General features: G+C 35.0%; 1 protein-coding gene across 2 annotated transcripts in view; it reads left to right on the plus strand.

Annotated features, from left to right (window-relative positions):
* PDE3B (phosphodiesterase 3B) overlaps window positions 1–20,043 on the plus strand; it is a 179,667-nt gene that overhangs the window by 90,421 nt on the left and 69,203 nt on the right. For both annotated transcript variants that reach the window (XM_082845240.1, XM_082845239.1), the window contains exon 2: window positions 18,546–18,596. In XM_082845240.1, the coding sequence (XP_082701366.1) occupies window positions 18,546–18,596 (51 nt within the window). The remainder of the gene's footprint in view (window positions 1–18,545; window positions 18,597–20,043) is intronic.

A 20,043-nucleotide genomic window follows, 5' to 3' on the forward strand; every position in this document is an offset into this window, starting at 1 on the left:
CCTTTCAAAAATCAATTACATTTGTTTGTTTCTAGAATTCTTCAGTTGTTAGAAATAACCTCATGTGCTAGTTCTCTCCGTATCCTTTGACTGTAATTCATCTTGACAGAGAAATTGGACTTACCTGTACTGGGCTTTAGTTCCAGCATTATGTTTGTTCAAATCTTTTCGTTCCCTGACACAGAAAAGTGGGACAATCTAGGAGTTAGAGTTTTGCTTTCTCTATTGGGATTAAAATACTTTGTAAGTTCTAACAACAGAAAAGTCCCTTTTGCTCTCTCTTGTATTTTTGCAAGTCATAGATAATTTTGAGGTTTGGCCTTTTTGAATCTACTGGTCAATTCAAATTTCTTTTCCTAGCTCTGTTAAAGTTCATCCCTCCCTTGAGTTTTCTGCTGTGGAATCATGGCTTTAGTTTCTGTGAAAACTTTGAAATGTTTTCTTAAATTTAAGGAGACACATATGACTATGTCTAGACTTTCTCTTTATGGCATCACAAACACTGTTTATATTTGCCCCATGGTTGGTTAGCACTGGACCCTTATTGACTGTCTTTGTGCAATGCAAAGGCTTCTGCCATTTTTTTGCTCTCCCACCCCATTCTTTCTCTTATTCCTCTTCTTCCTCTAAAAGCTGTCTAATATTCTCATACGGTCTATTAGCATTCACATCCTGAACTATCCCTTTTGCTCTCATTTGTTCCATTGTTTTGGGACTCTTATTCAGTGATTACAGCTAATCTGATAAACTATTTGGAGCTCAGATATTAGGAATGGTAGTTTGGGAGTGGTTATATAACACATTTGTCTTTTGTCAGGAACCTAGGATCCCCGTTTTCCCCACCTTTTCTTCCTTATCTTTGAGACATTGGATCACAGGAAAGATCAACTGACTATTAATACAAGGCAAAAGTAATTTAGTTCTTTGGAGAGAGAAATATAAAAGTTTCGACTTGGGTGGTTTTAACATGAAGAACACGTACATGGCGTTTTCTTCAGTACATATTTTAAAATTTAAAATTTAATTTCATGGCTAGTTAAAGAAAGGAAAGTTAAAAGGAAGGAAAGAGAAAGGAAAGCACTGAGAGTGGCACAGAGGAAAATATTTAAGGAAAAGAGAAGATTAGGGAAGATCAGGGAGTGGCATTGTGGGATTATATTAAGTATGATAAAGTGAGTTCTGCATTTGTTAACCTGTGTGTGTGTGTGTTTCCTGATATAGGAGATCTCACATAATGGTGTTCAGAAAATGGTTGTTAAGTTAATTATGGTAAGGTGGTAACCATGTGATGATTATTGTGTAGATGTAGTGATCATGGTATATGCCTCAAATGTGAATGGTTCCTAACACCAGCACACCAGTGAAACTTGCATTCTTAGAAAAGCTATCACAGTAACTTATTTGTTGTTCACTTGCCTTTTGTTCATATGCATGCAGTTACAATATGTGCTGGATGACCTTCTGAGTATTCTAACAGCTTTATTTTAAAAATCAAGTAGTGAAATAAATGCCAAACCAGCACTTTCTCTGAATGTTTAGTAATTTGTGTGAGGGTATTTGAAGGAGACTTTTCCAAAGTCTGCACAAATTTCATGTCAAGAAGATGATGTTTTTGTAAACATTTCAGCAGGTCACAGTTTTCTTAGGCTCACCTTGATAGTTGGCTTTTATTTACTCACTTATCCATTCAATATTTATTTATTTGAGTGCCTTCCATGAACCATGTACTTTGTTAGTCACTGGGGATAAATAAGGAAGGAACCTTGCCATCAAAAAGTCTAGGAGAAGACATGGAAATGTAAACAAATACCTGAATTTTAAAGTCAAAATAAAATTGAATGCTCTCAATGGGTTTTTTTTTAATGAAATCTCTTCAGTAATAATAGTATTTGATATTATTGAATCCTTGGATTCATAAACTGAGTCATTGGTTGGTTAAAGTCAACATATTATTCTCAGATGCCAATTCTGATTTCTTTAATAAAGCTGAAAATTGTTTAAGAATCCAATAGCTTTGATTTCCTTAGGTAAATGTTAAGCTAACCATCCATCCCCATTTTCTTCCAGAGAGAAGTATTGTTATTTTTGTGCCTCTTGTTTAAGTGATAGAGGTAATTTAATTGAAAACAGAATGGTGTAAGTTTAAGTATCCCTTTTAGGGGATCAGAGGGGAGCAAGAGCCACCCATCTGATCACAGCGACCAACCATATTGCTTTTAAACTTTTTTTTTAGCATAATAAAATAAATAAGTTGATAAATATGAAAATGGTCTGTAAAATTGACTTAAAATTTTCTGCATATTCATTACTGTTTTCCATAGGAAGATAATAAATAACATTTTCTGCAATGTTCAATCAACTCGTGTTCAAATATTTTAGTAAGTAAAATGCACATAAAGCCTTAAAATCATTACTTTTCTTGGAAAACTCAAGCAGGCCCTGGAGATTTTAAAAGCTCCACTTAATTTTAGATGACTAAATGGTGTTTTGCTTTAGAGGTCAAAAAAGAAGAATTGTTATGAAAATAGTTTATTCCACACCAATAAAGTCTGATTGGCTTATTTATTTTTATTTTTGAACAAGATAGAGTAATTGTGGAAACTTGTGTTTTAGGAACTTCCTGTTTAGACTGTGTTAAATAACATACAAACAAAGACATGGACAAAGTAATACGAGTTGTGAGATAGGACTTGACTCAGTTAGACAGGCAAAAACTTCAAAATGCATTTTTAGCATTAGAGGGATAGTTCACTTTCCTTGGATTATTTGTTCCTTTTTGAGTTGCACGGATATTTATGGAAATTCAGTTTTATTTTTTCGTTGGTAATTTGATCATTTAATTTGATAATCTAATTTTACTGGATAGTTTCCTTAACACTTTAGTTTCAATGTTCACGATTCCTTAACTTTTCGTAAACAAGCACTTAAGTCACGAGAACTCATTATTATTAACATCAATAATACTAATAAAGTTAACATTTATTGAGACAGTTTGTATAGTAGTACATAAGCTCTTCATGAGTATTATCTCACTTTATATAACCTCTGAGTTATTATTACTGTTTTATAGATGGCATTATTTAAAAGAACTCTGCAGTTAGTCCTTTGGAAAACTGAACAATGTTCAGAATGTGAGCAGCCATACCCTTGATGTATCTTCTTTATACATATGGATTTTTGTTTCTGATAGTATTCCTGTTAAACTTGCTATTTCTAGACCTCCTCATCCTTAATTATGTCTGCTTAGACTTGAACTCTCTATATACCTTTTTTTTCATGTCTTTATTGGAGTATAATTGCTTTACAATGGTGTGTTAGTTTCTGCTGTATAACAAAGTTCTATATACCTTTCACTATGCACCCTCTCCCCTCCTTTACTGGCTCCCAAACCAGGACGCTGCAGTCTTGGAAAGACAATCCCTGTAATATTCTACCATTATCTATTGTGTATTTTGAGCTCAAGGCTGAGACTGAAATTTTTCTGAATGAGAGAACCACCTTCAACCATTATTATTAAAAACTGAATGACTTTGGAAATTTGCTTATGCTACGGAGTTGGTAGTATTTCTTAACGAATTCAACCTAAAATTACGAGGAATAACAATGCTTAAATGCAAAATTTATACTGTGGTAAAAGTGATTTTGATGACAGTGAGTGTTGTTTGGATCACAAGTAATGTCAATCTGCTTTACATGTTGTCAAAAGTTAAAAAAGGAAGTGGGATCTCCATTTCCACACAAATTTGCAGCAGCTATATTTCCTAGATCAAAGTACGGTTTTAGCAGTGGTATTCAGAACTCAGTGTAAGTAAAGGATTTTCCATATTTCAAAATCCATTTAACTGCACAGTCAGGGAACTTCCAAGTAACCTTCCACTGGAATGCATTATCTGCAATGTAATGACATGCTAAAATGTAAATATCAGGAGAAGAATCTAATATAATTCTATAAATACCTTTCAAGTGGTGAATATGCACAATTAAAATCATATACTTGTGGGCTGGTACCAATATTTGCCAGTCCCTATCTGTATGAAAGGACATTTTCAAAGGTGAAATATATAAAATCTCATTACAGATGAGCATTACAGGTAAACATTGATGTTGAGGATAGGGAATACCAAGTTTTGAGTCCCAATTAAATGAAATGCTCTCCTTCCAAACTAATTTTATTCTTCTCATGTGCAGATCTGCATTACAAAAACTTATACTCACTATTATTATATTTTGAATTTTTTCAATAAAAAACTATAGAAAAATATGTTTGTCTCATTATAGAAGTACCTACATAGTAGATTTGATTTTGCTTTTTGGCTTACAAAGTCTAAAATATTTACTGTCTGGCCCTTTAAATAAAAAGTACCAACACTGAGTTAAACAGTTATTCGTTTGTTTTTAAGTGATCCCATGATTATCCAAACACAAAGAAATAAATCTCTATTGGTGAGCTTTCAACTATCAGTAGAGAAAATAATACTTGTATATGATTTCTGGAACAGATTTTAGATTACCCTTTAATCCAACTTCTTTATTTTGCAGTTAAGATTCCAAGGTTTAGTGGAAGCTAGTCATTGGTAGAATTGAAAATAACTAAGATATTCTGATTTTCTGTCTAGTATACTTTATTTACATGCAAGTGTTTTTGCTGGTGGTAAGGATATTAAAGAAGAAATATGAAAAACAGTGCCTAAATCATCAAGGGACGTTATAATCTAGTTAGGTAGTGTATCAGCCAGGGTCCCAGCAAGAAACAAATGGCACACTAAAATGGAGTAACTGAGGATCATTTAGTAAAGGACTATTTATAAAAGTGTGAAGGGAGTTAGGGGAAATAACCCTTATTACTACCCAAGGCCTGAAGAGACAAGGGATATAACTGTAGGATCTGTAGACGAGGGTCCCCAACAGGAGCTGTAGCTTTTAGTGGAAGAATCCAGCCACTGCCAGCCTGTGCTGTTGAGGAAGGAGCTGATGATATCCCCACCTATAAATACCTCAGCCTCATTCTCCTCTTGCCCTCTCCTTTCCTGCTGGTGCCTCCTGTAGTCCCCCATCAAAAGCCAGATGACAAACAACCTTTTGATGCAGTCCAAAATGGTCTGCTTCCTAAGCAAACACTGCCATTTAAGAGAGTGGATCTGAAGGGACAAATGGAGAATATCCAGAATAGGGGGCAAGATTGTTCACACAGTAATGCATGGTAACATATTCTAAGTGTGAGCAATCTAGACAACATGTATTTTAGACAATAGCATATAAACACATGAAATATTTTATGAGCATTTTTGTAGTACTTTGTTTTTTATAAAGTACATTCTTAATTTTATCTTCACAACAAGTTTAAGATAGTGCCTTTTATATCCTGACATCTGGAACAAAAGTAGTTCAGCCCTTGGTTTTCTAATTTGGTAGCCCACTTCTTCCATTGCATAAAGTTGTTCTGTTCTCTAATAGAAGCAGATGTTTTTTTAAGTGGTTAAGAGCTCAACTTCAGCAGGAGACCAAATACTAAAAGCCAGGAAGGCAAATAATGTATTGTAATTATTTATCATTTGAAAATTCATTACTTTCACATTTTTGTAAACTGACCTTTGCTGGGAGATGAGCGTTACATAGTAGAGATTCTTAGCATAATAATGAATTCTGAATATTCCAGTATAATACTGTCATTAAAATTCTGGATTTTGTAGGTAGAAAAACCAGTTTGAGTTCTTGCTCTACCACTCACCTGCCATGTAAACTTGGTCGAGTTAGATAGTCTCTCTCAGCCATGATTAAATGTAAAACTAAGGACAACAGGTCATATAGTAAGCTCTCGATAAATATTAGCTCTTATTAGTAGTATTAATAGGCTACATAACCAAAACTTCAAATTTATATAATGTGACAAGTGATATTTTTAGGTGAATTCATTCTACAAGTATTTATTAAGCAACTAAGTGCTAGGTACGCACTTTGCTAGATGCTGGGATGCTCTTGTTCTCCTGGAGGCTAAAGGTGCATAATTTACATCTGATTTATATTAATAATTGGTGAATTAGTAAACTGCCTATACTGACATACGTACTGCCAGCCTGAGAGTTTATTGAGCTGTCTTCATTAACCATCAGCATACCAAAAAAGAGTAGGTTAGTTTATTTTGTAATAGTTTTGTGGTCAAAAATTAGCACAGTTTTCCACTGTGCTAGACTCACTAATCTCAGCGAAATGCTAGGTTGGTGTGCATTTGTCCCCTAATGAGGGAGCAGCCATTAATTTGGGGTCGGGGGGGAAGACTACTGAGTTAAGAATAGAACTATTTTTAAAATTTTCCTAATACATTGATCATTGACAGACCTTAATATCTGGTTTCCTTTTCTTTGCCAGTTGGAGTAACTACTGGTGACTATTATTTGTACAGCACTGTCAGAAGGTTTAATGTTTGGGAAAATAAATTGATAGCACACTGAAGAGTTAGTAGTTGCTCTCGGTTTTTAGAAAGGGTCTCTAGAAATTATTTGAAACTTGCTTTTGAACTGTCAGTTTCTTTATGATCCATGTTACATTATAATAATAATTCAAATTAAATAATTCCCAGATTTTTATTATTTTATTCTATTTTATACATGGAAAATTAGTGTTTAGTGGTCTCTTACATGGTAAAATTTTTATTAAAATGTAGTGTTAAATTTATCTCTATATTTTAAATTTATTAAAAAGTCATTTTGCTTATGCAAAGCATGAAACTTTTAGTATTTTTTTTTTTTTTTTTTTTTTTTTTTTGCGGTATGCGGGCCTCTCACTGCTGGGGCCCCTCCCACCGCGGAGCACAGGCTCCGGACGCACAGGCTCAGCGGCCTCGGCCCACGGGCCCCAGCCGCTCCGCAGCATGCGGTATCCTCCCAGACTGGGGCACGAACCCGTGTCACCTGCATCAGCAGGCGGACTCCCAACCACTGCGCCACCAGGGAAGCCCAGGTTTTAGTACATTTTGTTTCATTAGTTTAGGATACTGTGATGATCCTTGGGGAAATCTGATTTTTTTTTAATGGATCAGAGGTTCCATTTTTCATTTCCAGATCAAGTCACTATGGGGCTAGTATCTTTGCTTAATTTTAATCTGTTACTATGACAAAACTTGTTTACTCAAATAAGTGTCAAACAGATACTGCCGGCAACTTGAATAATTTCTACCTAATAAAATTCCCAAATGAAAAATGGTGAATTTAATTTTAAGTGTAAAAAAATAGTTTTGTTAGTATACATTGATCTTAAGTTTCTTTCTTGGTTAATTAAAATCTACTTTGATGCTTTTATGATAATTTCCTTTAATACCTCTATCTGCTAAATTTAATATTCAGTTCTAAAATAAAATCAGGTAAGGTCCTAGTAAATGTATCTCTGTTAGGTATTTAAAATTTTACCCGTGAAAAGTTATATAAATAAGTGGTAAGAAAATATTCTTAAATATACCTGTGCTACTTTCCTATACAGTCCTTTTTGTATGAAATGCCCTTTATGTTTCAGAGATGTAGCCATCTGACAGAATAAGAGTTCTTTGTGGTCCTGAATCTTTACCATATTGGCAGTGAGCTAGTTCATATAGAATAATCTAAGCTCTGGTTGTTACTTTCTAAATGAACGTGCAGTTGCTACCTTCAACAAGCTTTATTGTTTAAAGAATACCTCCATTGTAGCCTTCAAGTATTTCTTCTGTTTTAAGAGGTCAGCTACTTTTAACTGAGATTAAGAGATAGGAAGTAGAGAATAGGAACCAAGGAAAATAGGAAGGTTTAAGTCAGATGTAGAAAGTGGTAAGCAGATTTTTGTTGTTAAATTCCCCCCCATGGGTTTGGGTAGATAATCAGATGTGAGCTTGGTTGGTAGAATTATAAAATAAAAGGTAATCAGAAAAAGATGTTTTTATTTTCTTTGGGGGAGGCTTACTCACTTAAAACCAAATAGTTTCTTTGTTTTAATTGACTGCCTACAGGTAGATTTTTTTTTTTAGTTGAGTGAGGTTAGAGGTAAAAAAGACAAAGGTAAAAAAGACAGAGGTAAAAAAGACAAAGAAAAAATCAATTACTGTGGACCTTGTTTTCTTTAGTATCTGTAAAATGAGATTAGAATTAACTTCTAAATTCCCCTAAGCTCAAATATACTCTGAATATTTCTAACAGGAGAGTATCATGATAACACGGCTTTGAAGATGTATAAAGTAGATGAAATTGATTGGAGGCTGTTGAAAGTGATCAAGGCTTGATATGATAAAAATGTGAAAATATGGTGATAGAAAATCAGAAATATCTAGGTCAAAATAGATTGATATGGGGAAGAAGAGGGATTTAAAAATGAGTCATTTATTCATTCAACAAATTATTTATAAAAACTGATCTCACAGTTTGAATGTAATGATATATATAAGCTCCCAAAAGAGTACCTAATGTAGTAAACACACTTTTGTTGCCTGTGGTTTGCTAGACTTGAAGTTGCCTCCCCCTTTTAACTAGGTTTTATTTTGTTTTAGTTGCAGTGAGGTAGGAATTTGAGGACACTAAAAGACTGAGACTGATTAAAGGTCACCATGTGTTCTCTTTCAAATGACCCAAGCAATATTTAGTTATTACCTACAGTGATTTCCACCCTCTGTCCAAATGGGTTGGACATGTTTGAAGATGGGAAACTTCCAGTCGGAATGGTCCTGGGCCCATAGCTGGCTCTGATAGTTCTAGTGATCAAAGGAAGGGTAGAGTAGGCAGACTGCCGAGGGCTATCAAAGCCTGGAGCTGAGCCCTTGGAAGGAATTTCTAGATTTTTTCCTACAGCAGTATTCTAACCCACTTCAAGTACTCCTCTTGGGGCAGAGATCACAAATTGTTGATGAAATATACTCTTTGCCCATGGTGAAATACCATTAGGACTCTCCATTGTGTTATTCGGGAATACAAAGCTCCTGTCTATGTAAACGCATTAGAGAGTCATAAATACCAGAAGAGCCAAGGAGGAGGATTCCTAAACAAAGGGACTTCCAGCAGAGAATTTGCATGTTATTTTATTTCCCCTCCATACATATATGTAATTATTTTACCAGTAAGACTGGTGTCTTTGGTTGGTTCACCATTCTTAAGTCTAAACTATAATCTGTCTGTTCTCAGATAAATTATAAAGGGCAATCAGAGAAAACATATATGCTGTATTTGCTTTGTTAGGCAGAGGGTATGCCTGCCTAGGACCAGCTAGTCCCTTTGTTTTACTTGAATGTCTGTGCAATTTATGGAGCTTTTAGTTGTGTGAACCGTATAGAATTGATTGGGGCGGGGGCGTGGGGAAGCAACCCAGCTTCCTCTGTTTGAGCCTTAAGTAGGTGAGAAACAGTATAGTATAGTGTTTGAGAACCTGGACTCTGGCATCAGTCTGCCTGAGTTACTGTATGTATAGAAGGAGATGGCTTTAGATATGGTCATAAAACCACCATTTGAGGTTGATCTCAGGTCTCCCCTGAGAGAAGGCCATTGTGATCCAGTTTTCTTTCCAGATTGGAGTCAAGTTTGTAGCATATTCCTGTGCTTGAGGTGAGGAACCTTTTTTTTCTCTTTTGGTCTTGTTCATAAATTGTGCCTAGAATTCTAGAACATTTATTAGGAAGGTCCTCATGCAATCCTGAATTGTCCACATATTTTAGTAAGGTCTTTTAAATATTAGCTATTATTAATTTAATCTTTTGCTTAAATTATACTGAAAATTATATTTTAACTTAAAAGGAAAACATTATTCACAGTAGGAGGAAAACAAGTTATAGGCTTACAATCCCATTTTTTTTCAGTTATTTTTGGCACATTCTCCCCAGAATATGTATCTCTTGGTGGGAATGTAGAGTCCATGTCTGGGATGGAGATAAAATCCTGCTTAACCATAGGCCAGTTGAGGCATGCGCCAACTCATGTATCTGGAAGGACACAGGAGGTCTAGAAGAGAGGCAGGTAGGTAAAAACTTGAAAACATCTGGAGTGAATAAGAGATTAAGAATACTGGTAAAATAGAGGTGATTTCATAGTATATTTAGAAAATGGCTCTCTGTGCTTGAATTCCCTTAGCACAACTAATTAGACCACGGTGTGTGGAACTGCTTTAAAAGGATTCTGAAAGGTTAAAAAAAAAAAAGGTGTTTTACTCAATTTCAGAACATCAAATGATAAAAACAAAAGTCTCATAAGATCAATAGGATATAGAGGTTTAAGTAGTTGGTACTTTTAGAAGTTTAAATCTCTATCTTTTTCAAACAATCTATGACTTTTCATATTTTTCTCACTCAACCTATGTCTGTCCTCTGTCCCTTTAAATATTGTTGTTTCTGGTTTTGTACTCTTGAGAGAAAAAAACCCATATGTACTTATATGTACATTTCAAGTGCTACTTTATAAAATCTGAATTATCAATACGGCTTTAGAAAAATCTTTGTTGGAATTGCCTGGCATGTTCAAGGACCAGCAGGTAAACTAGTAAAGCTAAGAGAGAATTGTAGGAGAAGAATTGGAAACAAAAAGTAAACATCACTCATGAGGAATTTTGCTGTAAATGGGGAGCAAAGAACTGGGATAGAGACTGAGTGTAAGGAAGATCATGAGAAAGTATGTGTGTGTGAGAAGTGAGGAATTGTGGCATGTTTATAGTCTAAGGGGAATGACTTAGTAGAGAGAGAAAATGATGATGTAGCAGACAGGGAGAGAACTGCTTGTGAAATATCCTCAGGTAGGTACCAGCAGATTGGACCTAGTGCATTTATGGAAAAGTAAGCCATTGACTAGAGTTCAGGAAGTTCATCTGTAGTAACAGAATGAAATGCAGGAAATACGGGATTGGAGGGTAATTTGATGATTTGATGATCCTTTTTTATTTATCATTTTTGGAAAGAAAGGTCTCATTAAAAGCTTAAATAATTATCCTTAAAAGCTTAAATAATTATCCTAGCATAGTAGTAGAAAGGGAATAAAATTGTAGGGAGATAAATCTGAGTTCAAATTCTAGCTCTGCAGTTTCCTAGCTGACACCTGACAGAACTTGGTTAACAATGTCCCTGTATTATTTAGGAGTGCAAAAAAGAAATAGAATTCACTCCAAGGTGGTTCAAATAAAAAGATTTTAATGAAGAATCTACTTTGAGAGAATGAGCGGGGTTAAGATGATGGACAAGGGGTGGTTAGGCAACAAGAGACTAGTAACTATGGAAAGCTGTTACCCTCACCTGAGGCTGATGGAACAAGGGTGGAAATGGTGTGTTCAGAGTCACAGCTGAAGTTGTGAAGGGAAGACCATCTGGTTAAGACCTGTAGTCATGGAGGCAGCAGAGAAGAAATAATCACCTCTCTCTCTTCCCAAACTCCGGTTTCCTGCTGTCATCTCCCAGCCTAAGTGGAAGCCAGCTGCATGGGAGCTCGGGAGATGCAGTGTAGGGCCCAGCCTCCCCAGGGTGGCAAGGAGGGCAAAGAAGGGATCTGGGAGGCAAATACAGAATAATTAGTATAATCGCTAAGCCTCAACTTCCCCATATATAAATGAGGTTACTTGCAAAATTGTTGTGATTTTTACATGGCTGCCAAGCACCTGCCATATTGCTAGCACATAGTAGTGTTGATAATAACAGTAGTAAATGGTAATAATTATAAGGTGGTGTAGAATAATGATTAAGAATCCTTAAAGTTTTGGAATGAGGCAGATCTGAATTTAATTTCTGTCTCTGCCACTTACTAATCATGTGACTCTGGGCAGGTTACTTCACCTTTTTAGTCTCTGTTGTGTCAATTGTAAAATGAGGAAATAAGGCTTACCACGAAGAATTCTAGTAAAGATTAAAGAAGACATTAGGTATTAGGCATCTAACATAGTGCTGGGGCATAGCTTACAGTCTACGTCACCACGGCTGTAATCATATATTTTGATTGATTAGTAAGAATAGTAAATGAGATTAGTTTCCAAGTAATACTAGTTTCCACCACCGCCGCCCCCCCCCCCCCGCCCCGCCCCTCACACATACCTTTTTTCCCCTGCTTGTCAGTTTTTCTGACTGGGGCCCTTATTTGTCAAGGTTACTATCTTAGAAAGTACAGTTTTAGTTTAGCTTTTTGGCGGTCCATTTATTTTATGTTTTTGGTTTATGTTCAATAAACACAGAGTTAAATGGGCCTCAGTTGGAAGGCATAGAAATAGAAAAAGTTGGAAATACTGAAATTCAGTCAATTTCATTAGCCTAGATTTATACATGAAGCTCAAGCAAAATGTCAACAAGAAACATGAGAATAAAGGATGCTGTAACGTTAATTCACAGCTGTACCATAATAGACAATCTTTCAAATTTCACATAAATATCACAGTTCTGTGAGCTTGACTTGAGGACACATATATATTTTTCTTTTTGGCTACATAGGGAACAATGAAATAAAACCTCACTGACGTAATTGAACCTGATAACATCTCCTGGTTGTGCTGCTGATGTTTCTCTGTGGTATTGGTGGTTTTGTAGAGCTCTGTAAAGCATGTTGGACTTATAAACATATTCAAAGAGAAACTTTTATCAGGATTCAACTTTATAACCACAAAGAAAAGCTGAATTTGTATAAAGGCACAGTCTTGGGTTTACTTTATCAAATCAACTAAAAGAATTTTTTAAATAGTATGCACCTCATATGTTACTTAACTTATGAGAAAATGCTGTTTTGAAAATTATTTTTGAACAGATAACTACACTGTGTGAAATATGTACTAATTTCTGATATTGTATTTGAGTTTAGATGGAAACAGACAAATGTAATATTGGAAGCTCCTAAAAACAATTAGGGCTTCCCTGGTGGCGCAGTGGTTGAGAGTCCGCCTGCCGTGCAGGGGACATGGGTTCGAGCCCTGGTCTGGGAAGAACCCACATGCCGCGGAGCGGCTGGACCCGTGAGCCATGGCCGCTGAGCCTGCGCGTCCGGAGCCTGTGCTCCGCAACGGGAGAGGCCACAACAGTGAGAGGCCCACCTACCACAAACAAACAAACAAAAAACCCAGCAATTAAAATTTCATACTTTCATTAAATGATGTCTTATAGTATAATAGAACCATGTTTTGAGAACATACCATAGCCACTAAAACTTCCTTTTTTTTACTGAAAATTTAGCAGTATTTGAATTATTTATTCTTATATTTAAATTATTTATAGGATCTACCTTGCTATTGAGATTGAAGTTTAGATGCCTAAGGTTTTGCTGACTTGGGAACAGTTTATATACAGAGCATATACTGTCTACTTGGAAGTAAAATTTTAAGAGAGCTACATATTATATAGGAGGAAGGAATGCTTCTACCAATGTTTCTTAAACTTTTAATATCCATGCACCATCCACGTATGTATTCAGTATGTGTGGCAGGTGCCTACCAATATTAGATAAATGTATAAAAATGATTCATAATTTTTAAAAACTAAAATAAGTACATTATCAGTGAACATTGTTTGCAATATTAAAGGTATTTCTGTTTCAGCTCACTGATGAGTAAATAGGTTGTGTGTTGTAGATTCAGCACATATATCCAACCAGATTCTTTTCTTTTCTCTATTTCTCTTAAATTAGAAAAATTCAAGCAAAATTATAATTTACAGTGGAAAGTAGCAAGTAGTTTTTTTGGTTGTTGTTTCTGAATACTCAAATTCAACATGGACCCTCAACTCATAAAGAGATTTCTCACTGAAGATTACTTTTGAGGCTGTGTCAGTTGCTAAGTTAATGGTCATTGTCACGCTTTAAAACTTGAGAAATAGAAGTTCTTTGCATTTTATTGACTACTTCTATTTGCTATTTATAGTTTTTCTTTGCACTCCATTTTCCCACAGCACACTGAAAAGATGTACTTTCTGTGGCCAAAAATGGAGTGCATTTACACTTAATGCTATTCCTTTAACCCTGAACTGTGCCCAGCATGTGTGTTTCAACTACCAGCTGTTTTCTGTGAATAAAGCAGTGGTAGATCTGCAGTTAAGGGATATTCTAATTGTTTAGCGAGGCTCTTCCTTGCTGTACAGATTCTCTCAGAACTGATTCCAGCACATGTTTTCAAGTCTCTATCATAGTTTACAAAATAATCATTAAATAGGAAAAAAAATCATATTTCGTAGAATGGGTTTTTCAATGATAAACACATAAAAAAGTTGGCTGCCATCTTTTGCTGTGTGTATTGCACATAAACCAGGAGCTGATTTGGATTCATCACATGAGTGCATTTACCTACCAGTAAAGTAAAATATTTGCTGTGTACAAATATGACAGTAATTACTCTTTTACCTTATATGCCTTTTCAGTTCTGTGATGTCCCAAGGTGTCACATAGTAAATACATTTTGGAAATTTTTTGGTCCGTTCTCTCTTCCAGCATAATGTTTATCATCTGTGTGGCTAGTTTTACAAGTCTCTCAGCAACAGTTTATCTTTTTTATATGCTTTTCCTATGAGGAGCACAGAATCTGAATGGTGCCTCTAGTTTATGTCACTTCTGTTTTAGGAACAAAAATCTTCAGTTTCATAGAAGAAAGCATAATGTGATTGTTCTAGAAAAGTTCTACTGGTTTACTAAAAAGTCTTCACGTTTTGTTTGAGTGTCATAAAAGTTTCAAAGTGGACAACATTCAGAAGAATATAAGGTGAATGAATTGCGAGTCTAAAAAAAAGTCCAGTTTTTAGATGGTCACTGTTGTATGACTTAGTAATATTTTCTTTATGGGTTTGTGTGGTATCATCACACCCACAGATTTGTAGTCAGATTGCATTAGAGTCTTGCTCTTGATTCAGGCTTAGCATTCATTCTGAGTTTTGTTACTATTTTTATTAGTACCTTAAGCCTTAGGAAACCAATTTTGAGCTATTTATTTTTTGGACTGGAGACATAATGTAACAATGCAAAAAATGCAAATTCAATAGATATAAACAATAATATTCAAATGACACGAAAATACTTTACCTAGGATGATTTGTAGTCGTGCAGAATAATGCAGGCCTTAGGGCACCTGCCTCGGTTTTCAATATGTATGGTTGGGAATTCCCTGGTGGTCCGGTGGTTAGGACTCTGCGCTTCCAGTGCAGGGAGCATGGGTTCGATCCCTGGTCAGGGAACTAAGATGCAACAAGCTGCGTGGCCAAAAGTTTTTTAAAAAATAAAAGATAAAAACAAAATATAATTGTTAAGATGATATTTCTGTGGAAATCAGAATTAATCTTGCAGTTCACAATGTTGAAATATATGTAAACTAAATTGGTTCTCCCCCCCCCGCCCCAAATATTCCAGACCGCTGAGGAACAACTAGTGATTCACAGATTTGATTAATAATGGCTAATACTCTATTACTGTTTCTTAGTTTAAAATTTTATCTATGTGCTAATATTATAGAGGTATTGAGCAATATTTTCATTAAGGATTTTGCTCCTTCGGAAATCGTGCACTCTATCTACCCTTTATCATTAGTTCTACTGTCCGAGATCATTCCTATCAAGTAGAAACAAGCTCTAGAACCTACCATTTTAACAACAAAAGTATTATTCCCACATTCTTTTCTGGCTATTGCTCCATTTCATTCTTGCCATGTATAGCACAATTCCTCAAGAGTTTACTCTAGTCACTGCCTCTACTTCTTTACCAGTTTAGACACTAAGGACAAAAAACACTATCGACCCACCATTATCTTTGAACATTACCAGTAACTTTGAAGTTCCCTGTATGGCACTCCCAGATCCAGTTTTCTTCTCCCCTAGAGATAACCATCCAGAATTTCTTCATAGTTTCCTGTATGTTTATATTTCTAAAAAGTATATTTCAATGAATATTTTATTTTATATTGCATGTAATTATACTGTATGTATCCTCTTGTGACTTTTCTCATTCAACATTATGTTTTTAAGATTCATTCATATAGGTTGTAGCTATCCTTCATTCATTTTCACTATTGTATTCCACTGCATGAATGTACCAAAATTTCCCCATTCTGTTATTGATGGACATTTGGGTCGTTTTTAGTTTTCTTGCTGCCCCAAACAGTGCAGCTCTGTGCATCCATGTTCTTGTCTCCTGGCATCAGACTATACAGAAAAGGATCAAGCTTTGGGGTTTTTGCCCCAATCTGCTTTTGTAAAATATACTCAAATCAACTCAACAATATCAAATTGATATAAAAATTTCTAAACATTTACTCTTCATGTCTGTACTTTCTTATTGTGGACCACACCTTGAATAACACTGCTGTAAGATGTACCTAGCTGCAGCTGTATGATTCCTGGATTATACATCTTCTATTACTTATGCAGAAAATTTTGTTTTCTCAAAATTGCTAATATTCTAGTTGTCCAATTTATACAGAAGGCAGTCTACCAGCGATTTGTGGCTTTCACTGTATCTCTTTTCAGTTCCTAATATGCAGGGGATTTCAGACTAAGACCTGCTGCCTTTTGGCAAATGTATTTTTGATCGCAGAGAAAGTGACTATAAATAAGGTTGATCTACTGCTTAAGAGTTTATTCAAAGCCAGAATAGCAAGTGGGAGGCAAGGAAGACTCAGTGTTAAGAAACCCTCCTAATGAAAGTACGCTGGAGTTAGCAAGAAATCAAATTCTACTCAGACTAATGATTAGGAGAAATGAGGTGTAGGTGTGTCACCGTTTGATGGTATCATTTGTAGAAGAAATGTGGAGGTATGGATTGGATGATAGTATGTTAGGCAAGTATGCAGACTCAGACGCAAATCTCATAGGTAATCTTTAGTGATCCATCCTGAGGTTCTGTTTTCACTCCTGTTCATTCTGTACTTTTTAAAGTGAACTTAAGAAAACATCAGATTTACAAATGTCATGATGATGGGAAAAATGGTGAATAGGCTAGTCGACATTCCACTCTCCAAAGAAACTTGGACAGGCTGAAATCAGGACTGAAGTAAAGTACTGCAGTTGGGACTAAAAAGCCAGTTGTGTAAGAATAGCATGCAGAAAATGGAGCGTGTATATCAAGTATAAAAGAAATTTAGGGATTTTAGGTTATTTTAATCTTAATGTGAATGTTCTTAGGAAGTTATTAATGTCTTAAACTGCATTGATTAATGTCTCTAGACTCTAGAGTTTATGCTGGTTAAATCAAAACCTGAAATAATTATATGAGGACCACACTTAGGGCCATATAAAATACTGCGTAAATTTGATGAGTCTACTAACATATATTATGTACTTTGCATGTAGCTGTACCATAGCCATTTTGCAGGTACTGGTCCATGAATTTTGTAAGTGGTCTGGATTTTCTTTGGGAAGAGATAGGTTTCTCTTTACTGGCAAGAGATGACCTTCTGCAAGGATGGTGATAATGACAATTGACAATTTTTAAAAGGGGTCAGCAAGCTATAGCCCACTGACCAAATCCTGCCAGGAACATGTTTTTGTATGGCCACTGAGCTAAGAATGTTTTTTTGTTTTGTTTTGTTTTGCATGTCAAAGGGTTGTAAAACAAAAACAAAAACCAAAGAATATGCCATGGAAGACCTTATGTGGCTTGCAAAGCCTAAAATATTTACTATTTGTACCTTTACAGAAAAAAAATCTGCCAACTCCTTATTTAAATATCGGACCAATGAAAGAGTAGATAACATTTTATGATCTTTTGCAATCAGAATCCTTACGACCAAGGACAAGAAACAACACAAATATTTCAGTACATAGAAATTGTGATTGTGTTACAAATTAACTAGGCTTATGTTCGATACTAGGGTTCAAAGCCATGTAGAAAATCACAATTATAATCAATTATTTAGGCAAAAGGAGGAGACCTATTTATTACTTAAGTAAAACTTAAAAGAAATTTAGGATTAATGGTAGGTAGCAGTTATAGCTTGCCAAATTTAAGCTAATTTTATCTTCTAGAGCAGTGACTATTAGATGGAGAAGTAACCACACGGCCTGCTAGGAAGAGAAGGGCAGGAAAAAACTAGTCTGGTACTAAGAAGTTACCATTGAGAATCTATAAAGGAGAAAAACAGGAAAACTAATTATCTGTGAGTCAAAAGGGTTGTGTGTAGCTTTTTATAAATCCATTCCTTTATGCTTAATCTAAACCAAGGGCAAGCTTTTTAGTGCTTTTGACAGAAGTGCCTTATTGGTAAGGAAATAGCACCACCTACTGTCACTGGTTTAAAATGACAAATTATGAGCCTTTGGAGAGGGTAGGGAGTGGGAAGAACGGTGATTTGTCATTTTTCTTGTATTTTTAGTGAATGGATATGCTTCTGGATTGATATTTTCAGTTCTGTGGTAATAGATATTTTGAATCTATATTTTGAATATAGATTAGTTTAGTGACTTTATCCTGACTCCTTTGATTTCTCAATCACAGATTGTGTAATTAATAAAATATTCCATCTAGAGATATTTTTTATTCTAATCTTCCCAATTCCTCTCCCAAACTTTAAGGTATTTTAGGTATCTGTAATTGAAGATGCTCCATTTTGTCTTTACATATATTTATTTATTTATGATTTGTAACTAAGTGAACTCTTTTTTTTTTTTCCCCCAGATGATTCTTTGGGATTGGGACTTAAAGCAGTGGTATAAACCTCACTATCAGGTAAATATAAGTGATATCACTAATAATTAATATCTGTAATCAAATTTTTGACATAGAAATCTTCTGAATGTAACTTTAATTTATATGCCGTAAGATTTTTCTTTAGCTGAACTAAAATAACCAGAACTTCATTTAGGTAGTTTTTTAAAAATGTATTTTAATTGTAAGGGAAAAGAAAGTAAGAAACCAAACATATAAATAGTTATTTTTAAAATGTTGCTAATATAATCTGGGCTCATCTATATTAAATATGAGGCTCTTTTCCCCCCAGTTCACTCCACCTAGAGTTACTGATAAATGTACAGAAAATTGCACAGCTCAATGAATTTTCAAAAATTAAACATTCCATATAACTAGTACCCATAACAAGAAATAGAATATTACCAGCATCCCACAAGCCTCACTTGTGTGCCATTCTAGTCATTACCTATGTTTCCAAAGAAAATCCCTATCCAGACTTCTAGCAATTAGTTTTCTTTATTTATGAACTTTATATATATGGAATAATACAAAATGTACTTTTTAAAGATTTTTTGATAACTTTATGTTGTTATCAGTAGAATTAAAAATAGAAGTATAGGAGAAAAAAGGAAAATCATTCAAACATCAAGGAATAACTGTTAACTTTGTTAACTTTTGATATATATCTTTATAGATCTTTTCCTAGTTTTCCATTGTATTGAAACGTATGGTTTATATAATTCTAGTCTACAAAGATTGTAATATTATGTTTCATATGCTTTTGAAACCTGATGTTTTTCACACTAATAGATAAACATTAATATAAATCAAATCTTTGTCGTTTGTATTTACAGACATATTACTTCTATTGTCCCAACATAAAATTTTGCAAAATGAACACCCCTTTGAATGGTTGATTCTTATTTTTAAACTTTAAATGGAATAGCCACAACAGCCCATTAAGAAAAAAATATTCTCTGGTGTAACTGTTACAGTCAGATGATGTGAGGAAGGCCACATCTGACCTAAAAGGGGCTGGGGTTTCTTGACCTAAATAGTGGCCTTTTTCATCAGTCATATTCACCAAGATCCTCAGTTTCCAATTAAAAGAGTATCTACCTAAATTACTGGTAAAATCTAAAGATAAGTAAGCAGTAATGGTTGAGAGCATGGGCTTGTGGACACAGACTTTTATTTCTCTCTTCTCCTACCCCTCTTTCTCTCCCTAATAATCCTTTTTTAAAAATCAAAGTATAGGGAATTCCCTGGTGGTCCAGTGGTTAGGACTCAGCACTTTCACTGCGATGGGCCTGGGTTTGACCCCTGGTCAGGGAACTAAGATCCCGCAAGCTGCACTGAATGGCCAAAAAAAAAATTGAAGTGTAACGCTCATATATAAAGGTGCACAGGTCATAACTGTATAACTTGATGAATTTTCTCAGAGTGAATATATACATGTGACCATTTTTCAGATGAAGAATTCAGC

Source organism: Leucopleurus acutus, assembly GCF_964270905.1.
Source record: "Leucopleurus acutus genome assembly, chromosome: 8".
Lineage (NCBI taxonomy): Eukaryota > Metazoa > Chordata > Mammalia > Artiodactyla > Delphinidae > Leucopleurus > Leucopleurus acutus.